General features: G+C 34.8%; 1 protein-coding gene, 2 long non-coding RNA genes and 1 pseudogene across 3 annotated transcripts in view; 3 read left to right on the forward strand and 1 right to left on the reverse strand.

Annotated features, from left to right (window-relative positions):
- Nucleotides 1–24,247, forward strand: part of LOC103934484 — a 58,498-nt gene that overhangs the window by 21,421 nt on the left and 12,830 nt on the right. The window lies entirely within an intron of this gene.
- Nucleotides 1,956–3,270, forward strand: LOC125469124. Its single transcript, XR_007251450.1, has 3 exons — nt 1,956–2,439; nt 2,522–2,767; nt 3,047–3,270. It is a non-coding gene; the product is annotated as an uncharacterized LOC125469124 (long non-coding RNA).
- On the forward strand, nt 10,728–13,957 carry LOC103932508 (receptor-like protein EIX1). The gene is made up of 2 exons (XM_009342134.3): nt 10,728–13,576; nt 13,709–13,957. The coding sequence occupies exon 1, from the start codon at nt 10,886–10,888 to the stop codon at nt 13,568–13,570; it is 2,685 nt and encodes an 894-aa protein (XP_009340409.2). The 5' UTR covers nt 10,728–10,885; the 3' UTR covers nt 13,571–13,576; nt 13,709–13,957.
- On the reverse strand, nt 14,246–20,464 carry LOC103932509 (annotated as a pseudogene).

Raw genomic sequence — 24,247 nt, forward strand, 5'->3', positions numbered from 1 at the left:
AACCGAAACTGCATCTCAAATTAAATATCATGTTTGGGTTGTTTGTTAGAGTCCATACATTTAGTATGGTCTCAACCATACTAGAATATCATCCCTTTCCACACTGTCAAATTATCCCTTAATCCTCATCAATCTCTCTCTCTGTCTCAAAACTCATTTGAGAATTCTTCTTGTGATAAAATGCAAATGAATCTCTGATCAAATAATAAGCCACAACGCTCCATTTGGGTGCTTTTTCCTGCTCACAAAGCCTATCATTTGTGCAATTACCTAGTAGGTTAAGCTAGTTGATTATATATCATTCTCACACACCATTTCTTGCTGTGATCAAATGTACATGAGAGAGTGGGGAGAGCAGTAAAGAAAAGAATTATCATGTGGATTGGTTAATTATATGTATTGTGTGGAAAATGAGGCAGTCTTATGCGTAGATAGGTGTAAATTTTAAATTGTACATTTTTTTTCTAAAAAACTGAAGCGAAACTGTTTGAAACCGCACCGAATTGAACCAAACAGTTTGGTTTCATTTCAGTTTTGACTTCAAAACCACACCGAACCGCACCGTATAAAGTTTCGATTTCGATTGTGGTTTCACTCAAAGCCGCACTGAACCAAACCGTATCCTGTAGAATCCAAATTCGATTGAAATAATTACGCAAGTCTACTTCTCTTTTGTGCCGTGTTTGAAACGAAATGACACCCAGATTTGGCTAAGATGACTAAGAACCCAAAGAAATTCGCCATCCTATAAAAACGATATGATTGTGACGCTAAAGGTGCAAATACAAGTCCACCATACCTTGTAGCAGATATTTTTGCTCCTCATTTTTTTTTTCTCTTTAAATTTGCAAAGGCTCTTGTCTATATAAATCTGATGCAAACTTATATTTTGATATGTAAACTACTTGCACGTGCATGCTTTAGTTGTGCTCCAGCTTAGGCATTGAGTACTCTCTGAAACTAGTGTCACAAAATCTGGATGACCAAGATATATATGGTCATTCTCTATTGATTTGATATTAACTACAGAGAAAAAATGGATTTCAGTTTAGGTTAACACAAAACACAAATCACCTTATAATAACAAATGGATACTATTAGGGAGATCAAAATTTTAAATCAAATTTACCAACCAAATGACATGATTGTTAATTATTAGTTAAGTGTTGATTAACGTGTATTTTCTATTGGAGACATGTCATTTGATTTGCAAATTTGGTTAAAAATTGAGTAATATTACACTTACTACTGACTTGTACCATCTCTACAATAGAGGTAAGGCCCGTCAACGCATATGAGTTTCATATCTATTAGAGAGATAGTACAAATGATGATACAATTAGATGGTAAAAGTAGCATTTTTGTTAAAAATTTGGTTTCCCTAACATTATCCATAACAAAAACAAATGAGAATTGTAATTGAACTCATATAACCTTTTTTTACACCCAACTTACTCTCTACACATATATCGTACCTATTTTTAACGCAATCGCCTCTAGACAACAACTTTTAAAAGCAACTTGTAGGTCACTTTTAAAATTTACTTTTTATAAAAAGCAAAGCTTAGCGTTTAATTAATATTTTTAATTCTGATAATACCCTCCACAATTGCCGCTGCCATCACCGCCACTACCCCCACCATTGTTGTTGTTGTCACCACCCCCACAACTATGCCTATGTTTGTCATTATATACAATAGTATCAATTTTCCATTAAATTTACCAAATGCTTTTACACTCATTCTCATTCTAGCACTACTAAATATACAATTTATTAAATGTTCAACTGTTTTATTCTATCACTGATTATTCTTGAAATACAACATAAATAGTTTAAAAAAAAAATACAACAATCACAAACAAACCCTAAAGCCTTCTATGCGCGTGGAAAATTTGCATACTTCAAGTCATGGAGATATGCATACTTCAAGTCTTAAATGGTGTAAACGATCGATTGGGTTTACGTAAGGGTGGAGTTGATCAAACGACGGAGAATGCTTTTGATGCATCTTTTTACCTCCGTAATATGCTGTGATGTTTTCTAGCTTGTTTAGAGGGCTGGTTAGGACAACTTTTTTTTTTTTTTTTTTGGAATTTTTATTTGGAAGACTTGGTAATTCTTAAATGAAATGTTTTCTTTGACATTATTCGCGTCTCAATGTCGACATTTTGTGTACTATTTTCTACTTTTGAGGAAGCAACCCATGAAAGATTCATGTCAAAGGCTAAGGCAACTAAAAAAGTATAATCCATATTTAACGGAAACAAAAGCAGTGAAAACATGTCAAATACAAGTATGCAAATAATAGTGTAACACATCAAAAGACGGAGAATGCTTTGATGCATCTTTTTAGGAAAATGCTTTGATGCTTTGGATTGCAGCACATACTAAGAAGGGTGGTGGACCATCCAATTTGCTTGCTGCAGAGACTATTGAAAGTAATACATTAATCATTTATTTCTTCTTGTTTGTTGATATAACAATGGCTGATGAGGTCTTAACTTTGATGTGCAACATTAGGAAAAAATTATGCAACATGAAAATGGATCATCATCTATCTGGTTTTCGAAGTGACGCTCCTTCCAAAGTTTTTGGTGCTGAGCAAAATGGTCGTGCAAGAGGAGTTGGAGGTGGCGTTCCTCCTACAAAGCTTGAAGTATTTTCACAACAGAAATGGTGTAATCACCAAAGGGATGAAAAGGTGCACAATTTGACTAATAGGTCTGAGCATTGACGGAATTGGTGCATCTTTTTATGAAAAATAAGGTTAGTAATTTAATAACATTGGGATCATCTTGAATATTTGCGAAATTAGTTTTAGTTGACATCAAATAACAGGGTAATGATGTACCAAGTGAGGCATCTCCAAGTTAACATCAAATAACGTTGGCAAGTTTCAATTTCTTCAGTTTTTTTTGTTCCTTAATGTTTCTTTGCAGTTGAACATGACTGTGTTTAACCATGAGCATGAGACCATTACAGAGTTGTTATGATGTGGAAATGAAGAATACGCATAACCTGCTGGATATTGTATTTCTCTTGCAGATTGAGACATTAGAATTTGGATTGAAGCCAATGAATTGCCAGGGCATTGTTTGCTGTTGCAGGATAGGGATCGTTCTGTGGGAAAGGTAGTATCTATACGAGCATGATTGCCTTTCGCAAATGTTATATTAAAAGCATTCTTTCTAATTTTTACCCTTTTTGGATTTCTTAGTTTGAGGTGAAAATGGAATTTGGAGAAAAAATGAATCTCATTTTGGGTTAACACAAACCACAAATCACTTGATAATACCAAATGACATGATTGTTAATAATTGGATTCTTAGTTAAGTTTTGATTAACGTGTTTATTTTCAACTGGTGACGTGTCATTTAATTTGAAGTTTTATTCTCTCTATCATTATTCATAACAAAAACAAATTTATGGGTTTTATTTTTTGTGTGTGTTTTGTTAGAGACACATGTCCTCATTTCCAGTCGGTGATTATTTTCTTCTAATATCAGCCTTTGAATCGTAACGAACGGTGGAATTTAACTTTATCGCGCAGCGCATATTTCTCACACGTCTCGATCTAGCAAAATACTAGGACTCTCTAGGTCGTCGTCCTTTTTTCTGCTTTGCATTTTAGGAATATTGAATGTGTGGCTCCGACTTGGCCACCTATATTTCTGGACGTCTCAAACACGTTACTATGAGCAGAAGCAGCCCTTCTCAAGTTGAAGGGAATCAGTGGGTGTGTGAAAGTATTGCGAACTTAGTGTTTGCTATAATACTTACATATCTAATATAAGTATGATTTCGATTGTCAGTTAGTGATTTTATTAAAATTTTATGCGATATTTAATAATATAGTTTGATAACATTTTTCTTTATTTTTAATAAAAAAAAGGTTTTAGGTTCAAATCGTAAATTATGAGTTTGTAACCAATTTATTCACCTCACTCCTTTATGTGAATATAGCAAGGAATTCAAAAAGTATTAAAGAAAAAGTATTAAGAAAATGGTGTATATAACAAATTTATTCTCTCCACCCTTCGTGTAAACTTGTAACACTAAGGTCTCATTTGGTATTGATTTTTTCACAAAAACTATTTCAATTTAAAGTTAAACAGCAAAAACGTGATTGGTAAAAAAAAAATATTCTACCTATTTTTAACGCAGTGGCCTCCAGATAGCAACTTTTAAAATTCTAATAGTATTTTTTTCACTTATAAGTGAAGATTTAACATTATGAATTAACTTCGTTCATGACTCAATGGATGAGGGAGTTCTTCCTCAAGATACTTAGTTTTCAATTCACGAATTTTCATATTAATGATCGAAACCGTTCAAATACTTTGTAAAGATCATATCCAACCAAATTAATAAAATAAGAAATCATGTAGTCATTCAACTATATAAAAACAAACGACTAAAAGTATTATAAAATGTCTATTCATTTGCTACAGCTGATTGACTAAACGACCTTACAAATTTTGCCCAACTTTATGCATGTACTACAAGTAAATCGCACACATGCCAAAGGGCTAAGGCAAACAACATTTAAAACGAATAATAAATCCTGAGTATTAGATTTTATCCAACTTTATGCATGCAGTACAAGTCAACAAATATTGTATGTTCTGAACAAATAATTCCAAGGACCAAGACTTTAAATTATTAAGTCATGAAATCAATACATTCCCACTTGGATAGTGGAAACTTTAATGCATGTATAAAGATATGGCTATGTTTTAGTCACCTGTTGTATTGCCTCTGATAGCTACTTGTAGCCCCATCTTTGATTGTAGCGTGTTTGAGATGAATAGTATAAAGATTTCCACAAGTATTGAATAGTCTATTTTCAATCTTGTCCATTTATTCTTTACTATTCATCATTACGTACTATTGAAGAATTTTCTCATTTTGTGGTATTCTCTTTTGTAATTTGGTTTTCAGTCCCGTGACTTAAAAATTCCCCACCCATACCGTGTCATAGATTGTGGGTGACATTTATCAATTTTACCAAAGAAAGAATGTGAAGGAACATGAGAAAGGGGCAAAAGAAAGACATTTCGTTGCACGTAGAAAATAAATGAATAAAGTTCAAATTTATGTGGCTGCAAAATCTGTTTCTAATGGCTGATATTGTCCACATAGGTGTTATAAAAGTTTGCCTATGCATACATAGGTAAAGCTAATAGCCTTATTACATGTGAAAAGACTATGTGACAACACCACCTTTCAAAATTTTGCCACACTTATAGAGGAAGGTTCAAAAATCGAAAACCGAAAAAAAAAAACGAACCAACTAAAACTGAACCCACTCCTACCCACTTGCACGGTTGAACAAAAAAACTCGACATATTGACTTTTCAAAACTAGACTTAACAGGGGCAAAGGCAATGCACTCTTGATTAATTGTGTTTCTGCCTCTTGATCTTGATTGTAATTGTCTTTAAGATGGGGGAATTATTGTGCTTTTGGCATTTTACTATTAATCATCATCCTACATGTGAATTTTTACACTAGGATGCTAACATGACGATGAGGTGCACAGAGGACGAAATTGCAAGCCAATTAGAACTAGGGGGCACTTGAAACTGAAAATCAAAACCGAAACACAAACCAAATCAGACAGTATTGAACGGTTTAGTTTTGAAGTTTTGAAATGGTTGCGGTTTTGAAACTGAACCGCAGAGTAGGTAACGGTTTGGTTTTGGTTTTGGCTTTTGAAAACTGCATCGAAACCGAAATTGCACCTCAAATTAAATATCATGTTTAGGCTGTTTGTTAGATTCCATACATTTAGTATAGCCTCAACCATACTAGAATGTCATCCCTTTCCACACTATCAAATTATCCCTTAATCCTCATCGATCTCTCTTTCTTTGTCTCAAAACTCATTTGAGAATTCTTGTTGTGATAAAATGCAAATGAATCTCTGATCAAATAATAAGCCACAACACTCCATTTGGGTGCTTTTTCCTGCTCACAAAGTCTATCATTTGTGCAATTAGTTGGTAGGCTAAGCTAGTTGATTATATATCATTCTCACATACCATTTATTGCTGTGATCAAATGTACATGAGGGAGTGGGGAGAGCAGTACAAAAAAGAATTCTCATGTGGGTTGGTTAATTATATGTGTTGTGTGGAAAATGAGGCCGTCTTATGCGTTGATAGGTGCAAATTTTAAATTGTACAATTTTTTTCTAAAAAAATGAACCAAAACAGTTTGAAACCGCACCGAACTGAACCAAACAGTTTGGTTTCATTTCAGTTTTGACTTCAAAACCACACCAAACCGCATCGTAAAAAGTTTTGATTTCGGTTGCGGTTTCACTCAAAGCCGCACTGAACCAGACCGTGTCCTGTAGAACCCAAATTTGACTGAAATAATTACGCAAGTCTACTTCTCTTTTGTGCCGTGTTTGAGACGAAATGACATCCAAATTTGGCTAAGATGACTAAGAACCCAAAGAAATTTGCCATCCTATAAAAACAATATGATTGCGACGCTAATGGTGCAAATACAAGTCCACCATACCTCGTAGCAGATATTTCTGCTCCTCATTTTTTTTTTTCTATTTAAATTTGCAAGGGCATTTTCTTGTCTATATAAATCTGATGCAAGCTTGTATTTTGAGATGTAAACTACTTGCACGTGCATGCTTTAGTTGTGCTCTAGCTTAGGCATTGAGTACTCTTTGAAACTAGTGTCACAAAATTTGGATGACCAAGATATATATGGCCATTCACTATTGATTTGATATTAACTACAGCGAAAAAATGGATCTCATTTTAGGTTAACACAAACCACAAATTATCTCACAATAACAAACACATACTGTTAAGGAGATCAAATTTTTAAATCAAATTTATCAACCAAATGACATGATTGTTAATTATTAGTTAAGTGTTGATTAACATGTATTTTCTATTGGGGACATGTTATTTAATTTGTAAATTTGTTAAAATTGAGTAATGTTACACTTACCACCTATTTGTACCATCTCTCTAATAGAGGTAAGGCCCGTCAACGCATATGAGTTTCATATCTATTAGAGAGATAGTACAAATGATAGTACAACTAGATGGTAAAAGTAGCATTTTTGTTAAAAATTTGGTTTTCCTAGCATTATCCATAACAAAAACAAATGAGAATTTTATTTGAACTCATATAACCTTTTTTTACACCCAACTTACTCTCTACACATATAGCGTACCCATTTTTAACGCAATCGCCTCTAGAGAACAACTTTTAAAAGCAACTTATAGGTTACTTTTAAAATTTACTTTTTATAAAAAGCAAAGCTAAGCATTTAATGAATATTTATAAAGGAAAACTAATGAAAATGACTTGAAAACTTTGAGTTTTAACGATAAGGACAAAATAAAGGGTAAAGTGAATAGTACCAGGTTTGACTTTTTAGTGTAAAAAAATGGTTTTTCATTAAAGTGAACAGTACCACGGGCTTTTCGTTAAACTTCCTATTTTTAATTCTTAAAATACCCTCCACAATTGTCGCTACCATCATCGCCACTACCCCCACCACTGCTGTTGTTGCCACCACCCTCACAACTATGCATATGTTTGTCATTATATACAATAGTATCATTTTTTCATTAAATTTACCAAATGCTTTTACACTCATTTTCATACTAGCACTACTAAATATACAATTTATTAAATGTTCAACTATTTTATTTTACCACAGATTATTCTTGAAATACATCATAAGCAATTTAAAAAAAAAAAGACACAACAATCACAAACAGACCCTAAAGCCTTCTAAACGCGTGGAAAATGTATGAAAATGGTTTTCTAAATATCTAAAAAGTCATGGGAGTTTAAAGTGAATGGAAATTGCTCAAAAGTAAATAGGGTTATCCTATTGCCCGCATTGATGAGAAATTTTTAGAATATCAAAAACATTTCAGGTAATTCCCTACAAGAAAGAAAATCAGTAATCCTTTGATAAAACCCCACCACATCCGATGCCAGCCTACCATCTCTGTGATCCCCATCAACATCCCAGACATGGATCCCCTCCGGATCCATGTGTCCTAATCCATCAAATCCAATCATCCGAACCATTAAAATTTGATCCAACGGTTAAAATTATTGTAATTTTTAAAGTTGACTCCTGTTTGTAGCCGTTTAATCAAATTTCAATGGCCTGAATGATTGAACTTGATGGATTAGGACACATGGATCCAGAGGGGTTCCATGTCCCAACATCCCAGTTAATTCCTTACAAATAAAAAAATAAAAAACATCTCAATTAATTACTTGCACCACTTACCTCGGTAACCTAGAAAAAGTTAAAAGACACACATAGGATGTGAAGAAGTTCAACTTTTCAAAGTCAGGTCAATAATTACATTACGAAATACGAATTGGGTACGAAGATTTAACATTATGGATTAACTTCGTACATGACTCAATGGATGATGGGAGTTCTTTCTCAACATAGTTTTTAATTTATGAAATTTCGTGTTTATAACTGAAATCGGTCATATTTTAAAATATGTTGTAAGGATCATATTTAAAAAAAATTAATAAAATATGAAATCACATTTAGACATTTAACTATATAAAAACAAATGAGTAAACGCATTTATTTGCCACAACTAATTGACTAAATGACCTTATAGATTTTGTCCAACTTCATGCATGCACTACAAGAAGATCACACACATACCAAAGGGCTAAGGCAAATAACAATAAAACGAATAATAAATCCTGGGTATATAAATTTTATCCAACTTTATGCATGCAGTACAAGTCAACAAATATTTGTATTTGCTCAACTAATAATTCCAAGGACCAAGACTTAAAATTACTAAGTCATGAAATCAATACATTTCCACTTGAATTGTGAAAATTTTAATTCCTTTGTGAAAACTTTAATTTTTGTATAAACATGTGGCTATGTTTTGGTCACTAGTTGAATCGTCTCTGATAATTAGTCGTAGGCCGACCTTTCTTTGTAGCTTTGGAGAAGGTGGTGGTAGAATGGATCTGGGAGCTTTTGAAAGTGACGCCCCAGTCGGCCAGATTGAAAGTGGCCCTCGGTGATGGACTCGGATTCGACTGACCAATTCATTTTGGCCCTTGGATTCACATCCTATGGTTAGTAATTAATTTGCTTTTTAATGGGTTTCTCTCTCTCTTCGATGTCTTGAGGTCCTGGGAAACGATAGGGGTTGAGAAGAATAAATCTTTTGACCAAAAACAAAAGAGGGAAGAAAAAACCCTATTAAAAACAAAATTAATTATTGAGCGTAGGGCCCATACTGAGTTTTTTAATTTTTTTAATATTCACGTGAAGCCTGTATTAACACGTAGTTCCTAATCAATGTCCATATAAACGCTACATTACTAGTCAACGGCTGATTTAACATTAACTTTAAATCAACAAGTATTGTAGATAAATGCTAAGGACACTTGCCTTCATCCACAGTAGGCTCACAATAGCACATGGAAACATTGAAATTAAGAAGCAACAGATTTGTTGGAGAGTTGCTTTCATCCTTCAAAAACTGCATCCGTCACTATCCACTAATTTGTAATTCAAGAATTGCACAAATTAAGAAGCAATTGTACCTAAACGTGATTTTATTTTATTTTTTTCTTCTGAAATTTAGCAATATGCATGCATCTCTTTGTAAAGTCGTCCTTATTAATTTGGTTGTCTTCTTCAAAACTTAATTACGCGTGCTTGTTTATTTTTATCTTAACTAGAGGATCTTTCGTGAGCCATTATCTGTACAAGTTTTCAAGTATTGGGCTGTCATATAAAGAACTTTACTACTAAATCTCCTTGGCAGATGATTTGTTAGTGTTAATTGTTTGTAAGAAGTTCGATGCTACATTTACCTTATCAATTAATTGTTTGTAAGAAGTTCGATGCTACATTTACTCTATCAAGACCTTTCTGCAGTATATGTTTTGAATCATGATATTTACTAAAAAAATTTAGTTAATTCTGAATTGCATATGATTGTTTTGGTCGTTGTAGATTTTAGTTCAAATGATTGGTTGCACTCCTATGCAAAATCCTGTCAAATTTACTAAGTGTTAACTCTTTATTTTTTTATTTTAATCCAAGTAGTAATTTATGGAAAGGGATCCTTCCACCAATTCCGGGGATCCGGACCATTGAAATTTAATCCAATGGCTCAAATTCCCAGATTTGGTGGATTAGGAGAAAGGGATCCGGAAAAGATCCCTTTCCATAATTTATATCTATGTCTAACAACGATGCCACAACCTTTAACAAACTAATTATTATTTATTTCATCAGAAATAATACACCGACAATCCTTTATGCTTTTTGTACACAAATTACAGAAAAAGAATTAAGATATATAGAGGTTGTTGTGAAGGGTGAAGAGGAAGTGAGGGGAGAAGAATTTAAGAGAAAAATAATATAAAAAGATAAGATGTGGGGCCTCGGCTTTTTGTGTAAGTGAGAGGTGAGAGAAGGGGATGGATGAGAGAGACAGAGAGAAATAGACGAGGCACATGTGAACAGAGGGGATGGGTGAAAAAGAAAAGAGGGGGTGAAGACTGAAGAGGAAAAGGGGAGAGAGAGAAGAAAGAGAAGAAAACTAATTTGTGTTTTTGTTAATATTTTTTATCTTAATTATTGAATAAAATTATTAAATTACTTTTAGTTAAGATTCAAAATATTTTTTATTTTTTGGAAGAAGGGAAAAGTCCAAAAAGATAGGAGTTGAGAAGAATAAACCTTCTGATCAAAAACAAAAGAGAGAATAAAAAACCCATTAAAAACAAAACTACACTTGCAGCTTTCCTTTTGCTCCAAAATCAAAATCCTAAAGAAACTCTTTCGTGCTTCAATTGTCTCTTGGTTGATTTAGTTGAATTAAGATGGAGGGTGACAGAATCAGAATCAGGTGCTTGAACAAACTCTTTCGTGCTTTAATTGTGGTGTTCACTTTACTGCAATGTGCTGTCAACCCTTCCCTTTCCCTTGGATTCAAAAATATTTCTTCAGAAGGAGTGGTGAGGTGCTTTGAGAGGGAAAGAGAAGCACTCCTTGCTTTCAAACACGGCCTCGTGGATCACTACCATCTCCTCTCTTCGTGGGGAAGAGAAGAACACAAGCAGGATTGTTGCAAATGGGTCGGCGTCCACTGCAGCAACCGAACCAACCATGTTACTCAACTTCATCTTGGATGGTCTTATTTCAATGAAATTTACTCACTTCAAAAGAAAAGACAGTGGGAGCATTTGAAAGGTAAGATGATGAATCCCAAACTACTTGAGTTGCAGCATTTGAAATATTTGGACCTTTCTTCCATCAACTTCAATGGGACCCGACTTCCATATTTCATTGGTTCTCTTTCCAATTTAAGACACCTCGATCTCTCTGGTGCTTCTTTTGGTGGTCGATTTCCAAGTCAAGTTGGAAACCTTACCCACTTGCAATATCTTGATCTCAGTGGGAATGTCTTTAACAGAGTAGAAAATCTGAATTCGTGGCTCCCTCGTCTTTCTTCTTTAACATATTTGGATCTGAGTAGCACCAATCTCAGTAATGTTCATGACTGGCTGGAAACATTTAGTAAGCTCCCTAAACTTACAAACTTAACGTTACGGAGGTGTGGTCTTCCTTCTCCTGTAATCCATTCCAGTACTCTTTTTAACATAAATTCTTCAAAATCTCTTGCTCATGTTGACCTCTCTGACAACCAATGCACTTCTCCTTCAATATATTTATGGTTGTCTAACTACAATGCTAGCCTTGTCGATCTTCGCCTCAGTAACAGCAGTTTAACTGGTTTAATTCCCAGTGTCGTTGAAAACTTGACCTCTCTTGTCTATCTAGATCTCTCTTATAACAAATTTGACGCGGTGAATCCGCATTCTTTTTCCAGCTTATGCAGTTTGCAAGAACTGAAACTAGTCAATGCTAGTCTGAGTGGACAGTTTTCCAAGTTTGTTCAAATGTTGTCCACATGCGTTCAAAACTCATTACAGGTTTTGTTCCTCTATGGCAATCATCTTTCTGGATCAATTCCTAATCTCACACACTTCTCATCGTTGAAACTATTATCTCTCTTTGGAAATCAATTGAGTGGAACAATACCTGAAAGCATTGGGCAACTGTCTAATCTACGGCATATAGACTTGAGTATGAATGCTCTCGAAGGTGTGGTTTCTGAAAGCATAGGGCAACTGTCTAATCTACGGCATATAGACTTGAGTATGAATGCTCTCGAAGGTGTGGTTTCTGAAAGCATAGGGCAACTGTCTAATCTAGAGTATATGGACTTGAGTATGAATGCTCTGGAAGGTGTGCTTTCGGAAAGCCACTTCTCGAATCTATCGCATGTGTCATATTTGGATCTCTCTAATAATAACATTTCAGGGTCAATTTCTATCTTGTGTGAAGCATACAGGAGTTTAAAGTTTCTTAATCTCTCAAGCAACAATCTCTCCAGAGAGCTTCCAGAATGCTTGACACATTTTGACCATCTAGTCATGCTTGATTTGAGCTACAATGCATTTTCAGGGAAAATTCCATCCACAGTAGGCTCACTGTATCACATGGAAACGTTGAAACTAAGAAGCAACAGATTTGTTGGAGAGTTGCCTTCATCCTTCAAGAATTGCACCAGTTTACAAGTTATTGATGTTGGAAACAATCAATTATCAGGACCCGTACCAAAATGGTTAGGGGTTAGCCTTCAGAATTTGGTTATCTTGATGCTTTCCTCTAATAACTTCAACGGAAGCATGCCGTCTGAACTATGCCGTCTAACAAAAATTCAAAACTTGGATGTGTCTGTGAACAACATCTCTGGAGCAATACCAAAATGCCTCAGCAATTTGACTGCTCTGGCACAGATAGGAAATTCATCTCCGATCCTTCAACACCAAATAGTGGATACTTCATATATGGTTGGTTATATGGATGATGCAACATTTGTATGGAAGGGAAGAATGTACTCGTACAGAAACACTTTGGGACTCGTGAAGAGAATTGATTTCTCAAGCAATAGGTTAACGGGGGAGATTCCAATTGAAATCACATATCTTGTTGGGTTAATTTCTTTAAACTTGTCGATAAACGGATTGACAGGTGAGCTACCTGCAAAGATTGGAAAGTTGCAAGCATTGGAGATCCTGGATTTGTCAAGAAACCAAATAGATGGCAGAATTCCAACAAGCCTTGCTCGGATAGATCGTCTTAGTGTCTTGGACTTGTCATACAACAATTTTATTGGCAAAATTCCAACAGGCACTCAGCTCCAAAGTTTTGATCCCTCTAATTATGCTGGAAATCCTCAACTGTGCGGACCTCCACTTCAAAATATGTGTGATGATCAACAGGAAACCATGATCTCAAGCAATGAAGAAGAAAAGGATGAGCTGATAACATGGGGATTTTACGTCAGCATGGCGCTTGGTTTTATTGTTGGATTTTGGGGAATTTGTGGCAGTCTAATTTTCATCAGGCAATGGAGATACTCGTACATCAGGTTCTTGAATGTCTTGAATGATTGGCTTTATGTGAGGGTGATTTCGATCAAGCGGCACTTCAATTAAGCAATGGTACGTAAATGTGATTTTACTTTTCTTTCTTAAATTAGCGATATGCATGCATCTATTTGTAAAGTTTTTCTAATTGATTTGGCTGTCTTCTTCAGAACTTAATTACGTGTGCTTGTTTATTTTTATTTTCAGCGTCTTCTAAGATAGCACAAAAGGGCTCACTTCACTAGAAGAGCTTCATGGGCTTTATCTGTTTTAAGTTTTCAAGTATTGAGTTGTCACAATAAAGAACTTTACTACTAAATCTCTTTGGCAGATGTTTTGTTAATGTTAGTTGTTTGTAAGATGTTTATGTTTATGTTTACTTTATCAAGACCATTCTGCAGATTATGTTTAGAATCATGATATTTACCAAAGAAAGTGAGTTAATTATGGACTGCATATGATTGTTTTGTTCGTCGTAAATTTTAGTTCGAAGGGTTAACTTTTTATTATTTATTTGTATCCAAGTAGTAATTTATATATGTGTCTAACAACAACCAAACGACGTTAATTATTATTATTATTATTATTATTATTATTATTTATTTATTTATTTATCCAAGTAGGAATCCTATATGCTTTCTGTACACAAATTATAAAGCTTCTGAACGATTTCCTCCCTACCACTGTTTTTAACAACTTTCTATTTTTTCTTTCCATTTTGTCGAAAGAATCCATATACGCGAATTGACACACAAGAAATCAAATCAAATACAATATATACTACAGGAAAATGACCAAAATCTAATACCATGGAAATGAAGAAGCTTTGGCTCCAGTGGTTTTAAACCTTACGAGCGATCGACGCCTATATATGCTGAGAGCCAAACCGAATGAAGTGGAAAACTGGGCACCTGGTCGACCGGACTAGATTTTCACTTTTGTCCAACTGCTTTACTCCTTTTAGATTTAAGCGTAGTACCCTCCTTAAGTCCTGCTTGAGCTTCAATGTCCATTCCAAGGGCTGAACGGGAAACAGCCTGAAGATAACATGCAATGTGCCAAAGTGGGGAAACTACTTGTGCTTGCATTGCATCGTTTATAGCTTTGTGAGGCTTGTCACTCATGAGATAAGACAAACTACGCTGCGCAAAAATTGTTGGAGAAACCATCATTCCAACATCAATGAACTGCAAGCAAAATAACACTGTCGGCAACGATAACAAATGCAGAGAAAGCCGCAATTCAGGATAATATTTTTTTTCTTTCAGTTTTGTTCTTTTTTATTGGTCATGCAAGTAGAGTTACCAGGTTTAGATACTCTTTAACTTACCTTAAACTACCAATTTTGTTTGAACTACCAATTTTGTTTCTTCCTATCAAGAAGTAGAAGATAAGATGTAATGCCAAACAAACTTCGTGCGAAGCTGTGTGTAGTAATTTATTTTAACAGGTCAGATAAAGAACATCCTATTGAAGGTAAAATTTGGATATCAGTATGAACATGAAAGCAACTCTTATCAAAGCTCTACCCAGAACTTCCCACGAGTGTCATAATAAGAACTTAACCTGTGAATAACACTCAATTGTGGTTCTGAAGTCCTTGAGCTTAAAAGCAGAATCCCCTTTTTATTTGAGTCTAATGATTCCTGCATTTGGTCAGTCCACATTTGGAAAGAGAGCTGCAGTGGACCGTAAGAGAGAAAATGTCAGTAACACAACCAAACAATTGAGAAGGCTAAATATGTATACAACACAACTTATTAGATTTTTCTCCATTAATTAAACGAATATAGAACATCATTTCTCATTCCATCATCTGTATAGCCGATACTCTCTAGGATCTCATGTATAGCAGTCAAATCCCTTCTTGTGCAGGCTTCGCCGAGTGGTGAAAGAGAAGACCAGAAGGTAACATGTGGGATTTCCATCAAAACCGGCGGAACCTGCAGAGGAAAGCAAAAAGAACTTAAAGGAAGTCCAGGATACAGCTACCAGCATCATGTTAAGCATCTATTTATGATTAAACTACTAGGATGCTGCAGATCCGAGTGCTTCTAATAGGCACCCAACGAGTACGGTATCACTGAAAACCCTTGTAATTAACCAACCTCAATTTCGGGCCATAAGAGAGTATCATTCACCATGAAAGGCACTAAACAAAAATTTAACTCTCTCAAGTCCTCACTAATAACAAATGAGAGTCATATCCCTTTCCCAAATTTTCAAATATTTCTGCTTGATACAAAGGTTCAGTATTAACAAATTATGAATCGGTAGATACGATGAGCTTACACAATTAGCTCAGATTGAGTTTGTGAAAAGAAGATAACATATGAATATATTGATTACAAGACTGCCCCAAAATATAGATCTAGAAACAATTGTGTGAAGATTTTAAACAATCAAACTATGCTCCCCGGGTAAAGTTGGGAATAGAATGCTTAATTAGAGAAACAGAGGAGAAAGAACTAACCTCAGTTTCTTTCTGAAGAGGAGTCAAAGAAGCAACTAATCACTTTGGATTTGGTCGCTCTCGGGGTTCAGATTGTAAACATCGTTAAGCCAAGCGTGCCAACTCGGTACCATTATCATTAGAAATCTGTCCTTCCAAGCAAGAATCTGTCAGCGTCTGAAGGTTTCTGTCTCGAATCAGGTCTAGGGCCTGGTACAAAATGATCAACCACCAGATGAATAAATTTACTTATTTGTGTTTACATATCCTAAGAAGGATAAATCCTCACATAGAGTTCATAACAATTGAAAGTAAACTATATTTTATCGTAGGTAAAAGAGTAACCATTAGATCTTTACAAGAGTTTCCCTAATTTATCTTTTCCTACAAATGATTTTTTTTCTTTATTTTTGTTCAGTTCACCACTGGAACAATCATTTAAATGGCTAGAGGGGATCCGCTTTCTGCTGAGAAGATCAATCAAGAGAGTCCAAACCTATATATTGCACCTTCTGGTGTTACTCTCCCTGCAAGACAAGGGATCTGCAATGATAATAATTGCTGAACTGCATCCTTAAAGGATGTTTGTCAAGTAAATCATAATAAATGCCGCTTTTTTCCATGATCTACCTACTAGTCCTAATATATTCAGGAAGAGTAAATGCCAGATTTGTACTATAACTCTTCCCATCCCTACTATTTTTCATTAGGCAAAGGTGGATATTCTGGGATTGCCATCCTAAAAATTTATAATAAATAAAATAAACAAAATACAATCAGAATATACTAGGAAAAGATATCAAACAGATGGAGTCAAAATACATCGTTTATAATAAATAAAATAAACGAATACAATCAGAATATACTAGGAACGGATATCAAACAGTGGGGAAACTACTTGTGCTTGCATTGCATCGTTTATAGCTTCCTGAGGCTTGTCACTCATGATATAAGACAAACTACACCAGGCAAAAATTGTTGGAGACACCATTGTTCCAAAATCAATGAACTGCAAGTGAAATAGAACTGTCAGCAACAATAATGCAGAGAAAGCAACAATTAAGGATTTACTAATTTTTTTTTTTTCTTTCAGTTTTGTTCTTTTTACTGGTCATGCAAGTAGAGTTTCTAGGTTCAGATACTCTAAGATAACTTAAACTACCAATTTCCTTTCTTCAAATCTTCCTGTCATGAATTAGAAGATAAAATGTAATGATCGGTATGAACAGGAAAACAACTCTTATCAAACCTCTACTTAGAATTTCCCACAAGTATCATAATAAGAACCTAACCTGTGAATAACACTCAATTGTGGTTTGAAGTCCTTGTGCTTAAAAGCAGAATCCTCCCTTTTCTTTGAATCTAATGATTCCAGCATTTGGTTAGTGCACATTTGGAACAAGAGCTGCAGTGGAACGTAACTATTGAGAAGGCTAAATATATACAACACAACTTATTAGATAATTATTTCTCCATTTATTAAACAAAAATAGGACCTCATTTGTCATTCCATTGTCTTTATAGCCGATACTCTCTAGGATATCATGTATAGCAGTCAAATCCCTTCTTGAGCAGGCTTCACCGAGTGGTGAAAGAGAAGACCAGGAGGCACCATGTGGGATACCCATGTTAAGCATCTATATATGATTAAAGTACTACGATCACTGAAAACCCTTGTCGTTAACTACCCTGAATTTTGGGTATCATTTGTTAGAGCTTATATGTGATAAGTGAATCAAAACAACTAATAAAGACATCAAAAAACATTACCATAAGGAGATATAATGTAATGAAACTTATACATGTTGATCAATGTATAATATAAGGTGAGAAAACTAGGAGTTTTGTACAAAATGATGTAGAGAACGGTTATGAGGAGTTGGAAAACTGAAAGTAACTGCAACCATGATAGGAGGGGCAGTTACATCCTTATAACTAGGGTTTCGATCCCCTTTCTCGGGTGTGGCATGGTTCTCTTACTGCTAGTGCTATGGAAACCCTTTATCAAGGAAATCGATGAGAACCAGGAAGTCTGCTATACCAAATGATTATTTGTGTTATCTACAAGAAGTTGAGTATGATCTTGGTGATGAAGATGATCCAATGACTTATAAACAGGCCATGGAGAGTTCTAAGAGTGATTTGTGGAAAGTTGCAATGTCAGAAGAACTTGCTTCCATGGCAAGTAATCATGTTTGGACTTTGGTTGATGGTTCAGACACTAAGAAGGCAATGCAAATGGGTATTTAAAACCAAGAGGGATGCTCATGGCAGATTGAAAGGCTTAAAGCCTGACTTGTAGCTAAAGGGTTTACACAAAAGGAAGGCTTGGATTACACAAAAATGTTTTCTCCAGTTTCTACCAAAGACTTTTAGGGTTATTATGGCACTCACAGCTCATTTTGACTTGGAACTTTACCAAATGGATGTTAAAATTGCCTTTCTTTATGGTCGCCTTGATGAGGACATTTATATGGTACAACCCCCAGGATTTGTTGAAAGGGGGAAAGAACATCTGGTGTGCAAGCTAAATAAGTCTATTTATGGTTTAAAACAGGCTTCGAGGCAGTGGTATAAACGTTTTCAATCCTTTGGTTTTGTGGAGAACAAAATTGATAATTGTATCTACATGAAGCAACACAAATCTCAATTCATTTTCATGGTTTTATATGTGGATGATATACTGTTGGCAAGCTCTCATATGCAGTTAATGATTGAAACCAAGAAAATGCTATGTAACGGTTTTGATATGAAAGATATGGGAGAGGCTCATTATCTTTTGGGTATTGAGATTATGAGGAATAGGCAGAATGGAACCTTGGGGCTATCTCAGAAGAACTACATTGAGAGAGTGTTGAAGAGATTCAATATGGAAGCTTGCAGTGCGGGTGATGTCCCCATTGGTAAAGGAGATAAGTTCTCTCTCTCACAGTGCCCCATAACTCAACATGACATTCGAGTTATGAAGGATAAGTCGTATGCATCTCTAGTTGGCAGTGTCATGAATGCACAAGTATGCACAAGACCTGATTTAGCGTCTGCATTAAGTGTACTAGGAAGGTTTCAATCAAATCCTGGTATTGCGCACTGGAATGCAGGCAAAAAGGTACTGAGGTATTTGAAAAAGACACAGGACTATGTATTAAGTTACCATCGAGTCCAAAACTTGGAAGTTGTCTATTATAGTGATGCTGATTTGAGAGGCTGCATTGATGATAGAATGTCCACAAGTGGATATATTTTTATAATGGTTGCGGGTGCAGTGTCATGGAGAAGCAGAAAGCAAACCACAAGGGCTGTTTCTACAATGGAATCAGAATATATAGGATGTTTTGAAGCAATGTGGGAGTAATGCTTGTAATGAAGAATTCTCTTATTCAGAAGTGTATTCTCACACATGATCTCATTTGAATCCTATTAGTCTGTGATTTTAGTACAAATGGTACTGCAAATTATATTATACTGTCTAAGGTTCAACTAATGCTTCTTTGAGTATGTTTGAAAGATTTATTTCAACTCTTTATCTCAGTGGTGACTTGTTAGTTATTTCATTAGATGTTTTGATCATTCTCATGTGGAAGAATGTTAGAACTTATATGTGAGAAGTGAATCAAAACACCTAATAAAGACATGAAATAACATTACCATAAGGAGATATAATGTAATGAAACTTATACATGTTGATCAATGTATAATATAAGGTACCTTAAACTAGGTACAGGTACTCTAAGGTACCTTAAACTACCAATTTTCGCAAAACACATCATTCCTAACTGATTAAAAATACTCCGCTCTACATTCAGGGAAGAAAAAAGGAAGTGCTCAATAATCCACACAGCATAACAGTCCAAGAACATTCCTAAATCACATTTTCTCCAGCTTTTTACAATCGCAACTTTGTCGTTTTCGTAAACAATCAAATCTAAATGATAGAAAGATCGCATTGGGTGTCTTGAGCAATCAAATACCAAAACATTTGTAATTACAGAGTGGTAACTACACAAGCAGAGAAAACTACCCAAAATCTCACTCACATTATCAATTTGCCAAAAAGACGTGAACAAAATCGGCGAAAAGTGAAAACAAAATATACCCAACTAGCCCAGTTACACAACCCACATTCATTCTACAACTAACAATTGTAAATCGAACGTGAAATGGAAAGACCCCAAAATTTATGAGCTTAAATTGCAGACCTGAGAAATTAAACTGTGAACCAAGAGATTAATTTTTCATTTTCTCGCTACCCGTTTCGTAACAAGATCAAAGTTTGAATTCTAAAGATCAGGAAGAAAAAGGAACTTACAGGGTCGAGAGCGTTGGGCTTGGAGCCGTAATCAGCAGTCAAAAGGAAATAGGGAGCATTGACAGTGGCCACCATGGCCGTCCTCCTCACCGGCCTTTCGGCTTTTGAGTTAATCGTGATGCTTTTGCTTTCGCTTGGATTCTCTGGAACGAAAATGGGCTTTTTTTTTTTTTTTTTTTTAAGATATTATGAGTAGAAATTGATTATTAGCTTATTATTTAAGAGTTAAAAACAGCATTTAGAATTAAAAGACATGAAAATTGATTATTGCTTTCTTACTTAGTAAACGTGCTAATTTTTATTAATGACGGCTTTTCAAACTTTTATTAGTTTGCAAATAATTTTTATTAGTAAAAAATTAATTTTTACTAATTTTTATTAGTTTGCAAATTTTATCTTCAAATTTAGTTTCCCATTACTCTTTAGAGAAAGTGAGAGCTTTTCATTATTGGGAGGGGAAGAAAGCTGAAGATGGAATTGGAAGCAAAATGGGGTTTTTTCATTTTAGAATTTACTAGATGAAAATATAAAAGTTTTCAAAACACAATATAGGGAAATTAACAAAAATGATTTATTTTCTTAATCTTGTGATTAAAAATAGGATTTTTTAACTATGCAGATATGTACACGACATGCACAAGAATATAACAGAAATAAGATTTTTTGAAACTTGAAAAGGCCAAATTCCCCTTCCATATACATGGGTTATTTCATTCAACTTAGTCAACATTTACACCTTCTTTGAAAATCTCTCTCGCCCAACCCCCTACTTGAAGAATCACAGCCCCCAAAGAGCACAACTTTTCGACTGGCACCAACTTTCCAATCCCTTCTATAAGTTTCGCAACCAAGACGAGTTTGTTATCCATCGATTCAAACAATTGCAATGACAAAATTAAAATATATATAATAATTAAAATAAAATAAAAGGTACGATTTGAATTGAAATTTCATTATTTGAACTTAGGTTTTCCCAATTTGAGAATTTAGGGTTTTGGGTGCGATCTAGTGTTTTGTACTGTTAATTTGGGGAAAATTAACGGATTATGGTTTTGGCTTGTGTAAATGCATGTATTTTGAAGTTAATTTTTTTCATGGTTTGTTCGATATTCATTTGTGCATAATATGTACATATTTTGTGCTTGTGCTTTTGATGTTGCTGGAAATTAATTAATTAATTGAAATTCGTTCACCAATTGGTATTTATTGTGTGCATATTCCGTGCATATGTAGATGGTTGAATTTGGTTCATGAATTGGTACATATTATGTGCATAATCTGTGCGTATTTATTGCATGTGTAGATGTTGGGCATGTTTGAGTTTGGTTCATGAAATGGTTGAATTTGTGCATCCTGTGTATATATTTTGTGCATATGCTTTTGATATTGTTGAAAATAATTGATTGAATTTGGTTCATAGTTCAGATTAGACAGGTTGTTTGAGAAGTATCTTCCTTAGTTTAGATTAGACTAGCAAAGGTGCCCAAAAAAAGTTCAAGTAAAGAAAAACCAACTGATTTCGTCCGTTAAACTCAAATTGGTGCATGGTCGGCAATTAGATATGTTGGAGAACAATTTAGAAATAGAAATAACAGAAATAGAACTTGAATACTTATACTTTATTATTCAAAAATACATGCAATACAGAATGAAATTACACAATAAATACAGAAACTAAAATGATACCAACTTGAATGAATCAAAGGTAGAAACTAGTGTAAAAACTATGTCCTTCGAACCAAATTTTCGTCTCATTCTTGTGCTTGTGGTTCTACAATGTTTGCTCGACCAGGATACAACTACCTAACTCTACAACCCGCACTGGATTATAGAATTCTAGCGAATTGCTTTGTGTGTTTACTCTCTGAAAAGTTTGTACGGAAGAGAACAATGAAGAAAAGATGATCTTACTTGGAAACTGGGATTGCAAATATATAGGTTGTTTCACACCCTTTTCAAATACATGTTCCGCGTATTTGAAAGTACATAACTCTTTCTAAGAGTTGTGTCTCTTAATCAAAACGTTTTTAATTAATAAATTAATCAAAAAATTAATCCGAAATTAAAATTAACGAATTTGATTAATTTTAACTTCTAAGGCCCTGAGTGCCCCAAAGCTCTTGTCTTAATTAATTAATATTAATGTATTTAGACTATATTATATAAGCCTAACCACACAACCATAAATTGATTTCCAAATAATCCAAATCCTAAATACAAGTGCAAAGGACTAAAGATATATAAAGGCAATTGGGAACATTTAGTTCCCCGATGTGGGACACTAAAGGTCTCAAAACTCCAACAACATACTCTAGTCATGTGTCCATCCTCCTCCCAATAAGTGAAACAACAGTAACGGAATGCGATTTTAAGCTTCTCAACAGCTTTCCATTATGCTTTGCATCAAAGAAATTAAAAATTAAAAAACAAAACCAATTAGAAAGCATAAATGTAGAAAATCATAAGTCCACATTCATATGATAAGCTTTAACTCTATGTCCGTGTATGCGTGCTAATCGTTTGCATAACAATATTGCCAATTTATGCATGTCCTCAATTCACAGTGACAGGTTTAGAACTTTACTGACCAATTAGTACCAATTGTATGTGTTAACTGAAAAATCAACATTTTACTCACAAAATCAACACTCACTTTACTGCAAGTGACTTTTTACCACAATAGTAAAAATGTATTGAGCCCTTGCATAACGACTCAAACCCCGTCAATGTATCAACACTTTACTCGCTTCAACATCATGCAAAGAAATTGTTGCACCTTCAAGCCCCACAACAATTGATTTTCCAAGGGGACATCAACACAATAACGTTATCCTCCTTCCTAAACCAAAAAATTTCAAAATTTTAAATCCCAAAAAGCAGGCCAAACAAAGATTTTTTTTTTTTTTTGGTTTATTTTTTGTGAAGATAGGCCCAAAAGCCCATGGCAATATTGTTAATAACTCAGAATGGAAGCCTTACTTCACACCCAACATGTGTGGAGCAGTTCACATCCCAACTTTGGACTATAGTGATTAGATTATTGTTTGAATCACAAAAGCTAGATATAGCCTCAAACTCAAGCCCTAAAATGGACATGAAAAGCATGATTTTGCTGTAAGCACTTGTTCAATAATATTGATCTTTTTGACATTAACATCCCACTGAGTGCCTCCCATTCAGTGGTTCACTTAATTACATTTTTGAAATTTATGGTTTTGATAAAATTACAATACACTAGGATTTCAATACGTTGGTGAATAAAAACAAAGTAGTTAGGTAGTGCATCAAAAAGTCTCATTTTATTAATCATGATGTCTAGCGGAATTATTGTACTATGAGCCTTTTCAATAGGGATCCTAGATGGAGTTTCATAGCCCTATAGTCCCTAAATATACGGACAAAGGGCTTTTAATGTGCCAAAATAGAGGTCATCGAATTATCCTAATATATAGGGATTCGCCGAATATTTCAAAGAAATCCTCAAATTTGAGGACCGTAGAGGGACTCAAAGAGTGAGTCCCAATGGTTATTCTGAGTGGGAAACAAACCTCACCCACGTGATAATGCTCCACATCAGCTTTTCTCACCACTGAACTGGTGCAGCGTCATTCATGGGGCCTACACCACACTTGAAATGGTAATAGAGCCTTCAAGGAAAAGAAGGCCGATTTCAGAAGGAAAAAAAAGAAGAAGAAAGACACGTCGACCTAGCCAGGTATGATGAGATTTGAAGTCTAATCCCTTCGCCCATGAAACCCCAGTCCACATTAGACGTGAGTTCGAACAGTCAGTTGAAGGTGAACCGATGCACTGGTCAATCCTCGAACCAACGAGCGAAGGGGATGACAAAGAAAAGATGGTCCAAGGAGTATACCATGTTGCAGTTGAAGAGGTCGATGAGGAGGAAGTCTCTGAAAAAGACATCAAAGAAGCTCCGCCACAACTTAAGGACAGAGGGCAGGTAACTGTTGATGACTTGAAGGAACTA

The sequence above is a fragment of a genome, unplaced genomic scaffold (genome assembly GCF_019419815.1).
Source record: "Pyrus x bretschneideri cultivar Hongxiangsu unplaced genomic scaffold, Pyrus_bretschneideri_v1 Contig40, whole genome shotgun sequence".
Classification (NCBI taxonomy): domain Eukaryota; kingdom Viridiplantae; phylum Streptophyta; class Magnoliopsida; order Rosales; family Rosaceae; genus Pyrus; species Pyrus x bretschneideri.

Bases quoted from the DNA above. Each gene is read 5' to 3' on its own strand.
- LOC103932508 (XM_009342134.3), top strand. From the start codon at position 10,886: ATGGAGGGTGACAGAATCAGAATCAGGTGCTTGAACAAACTCTTTCGT.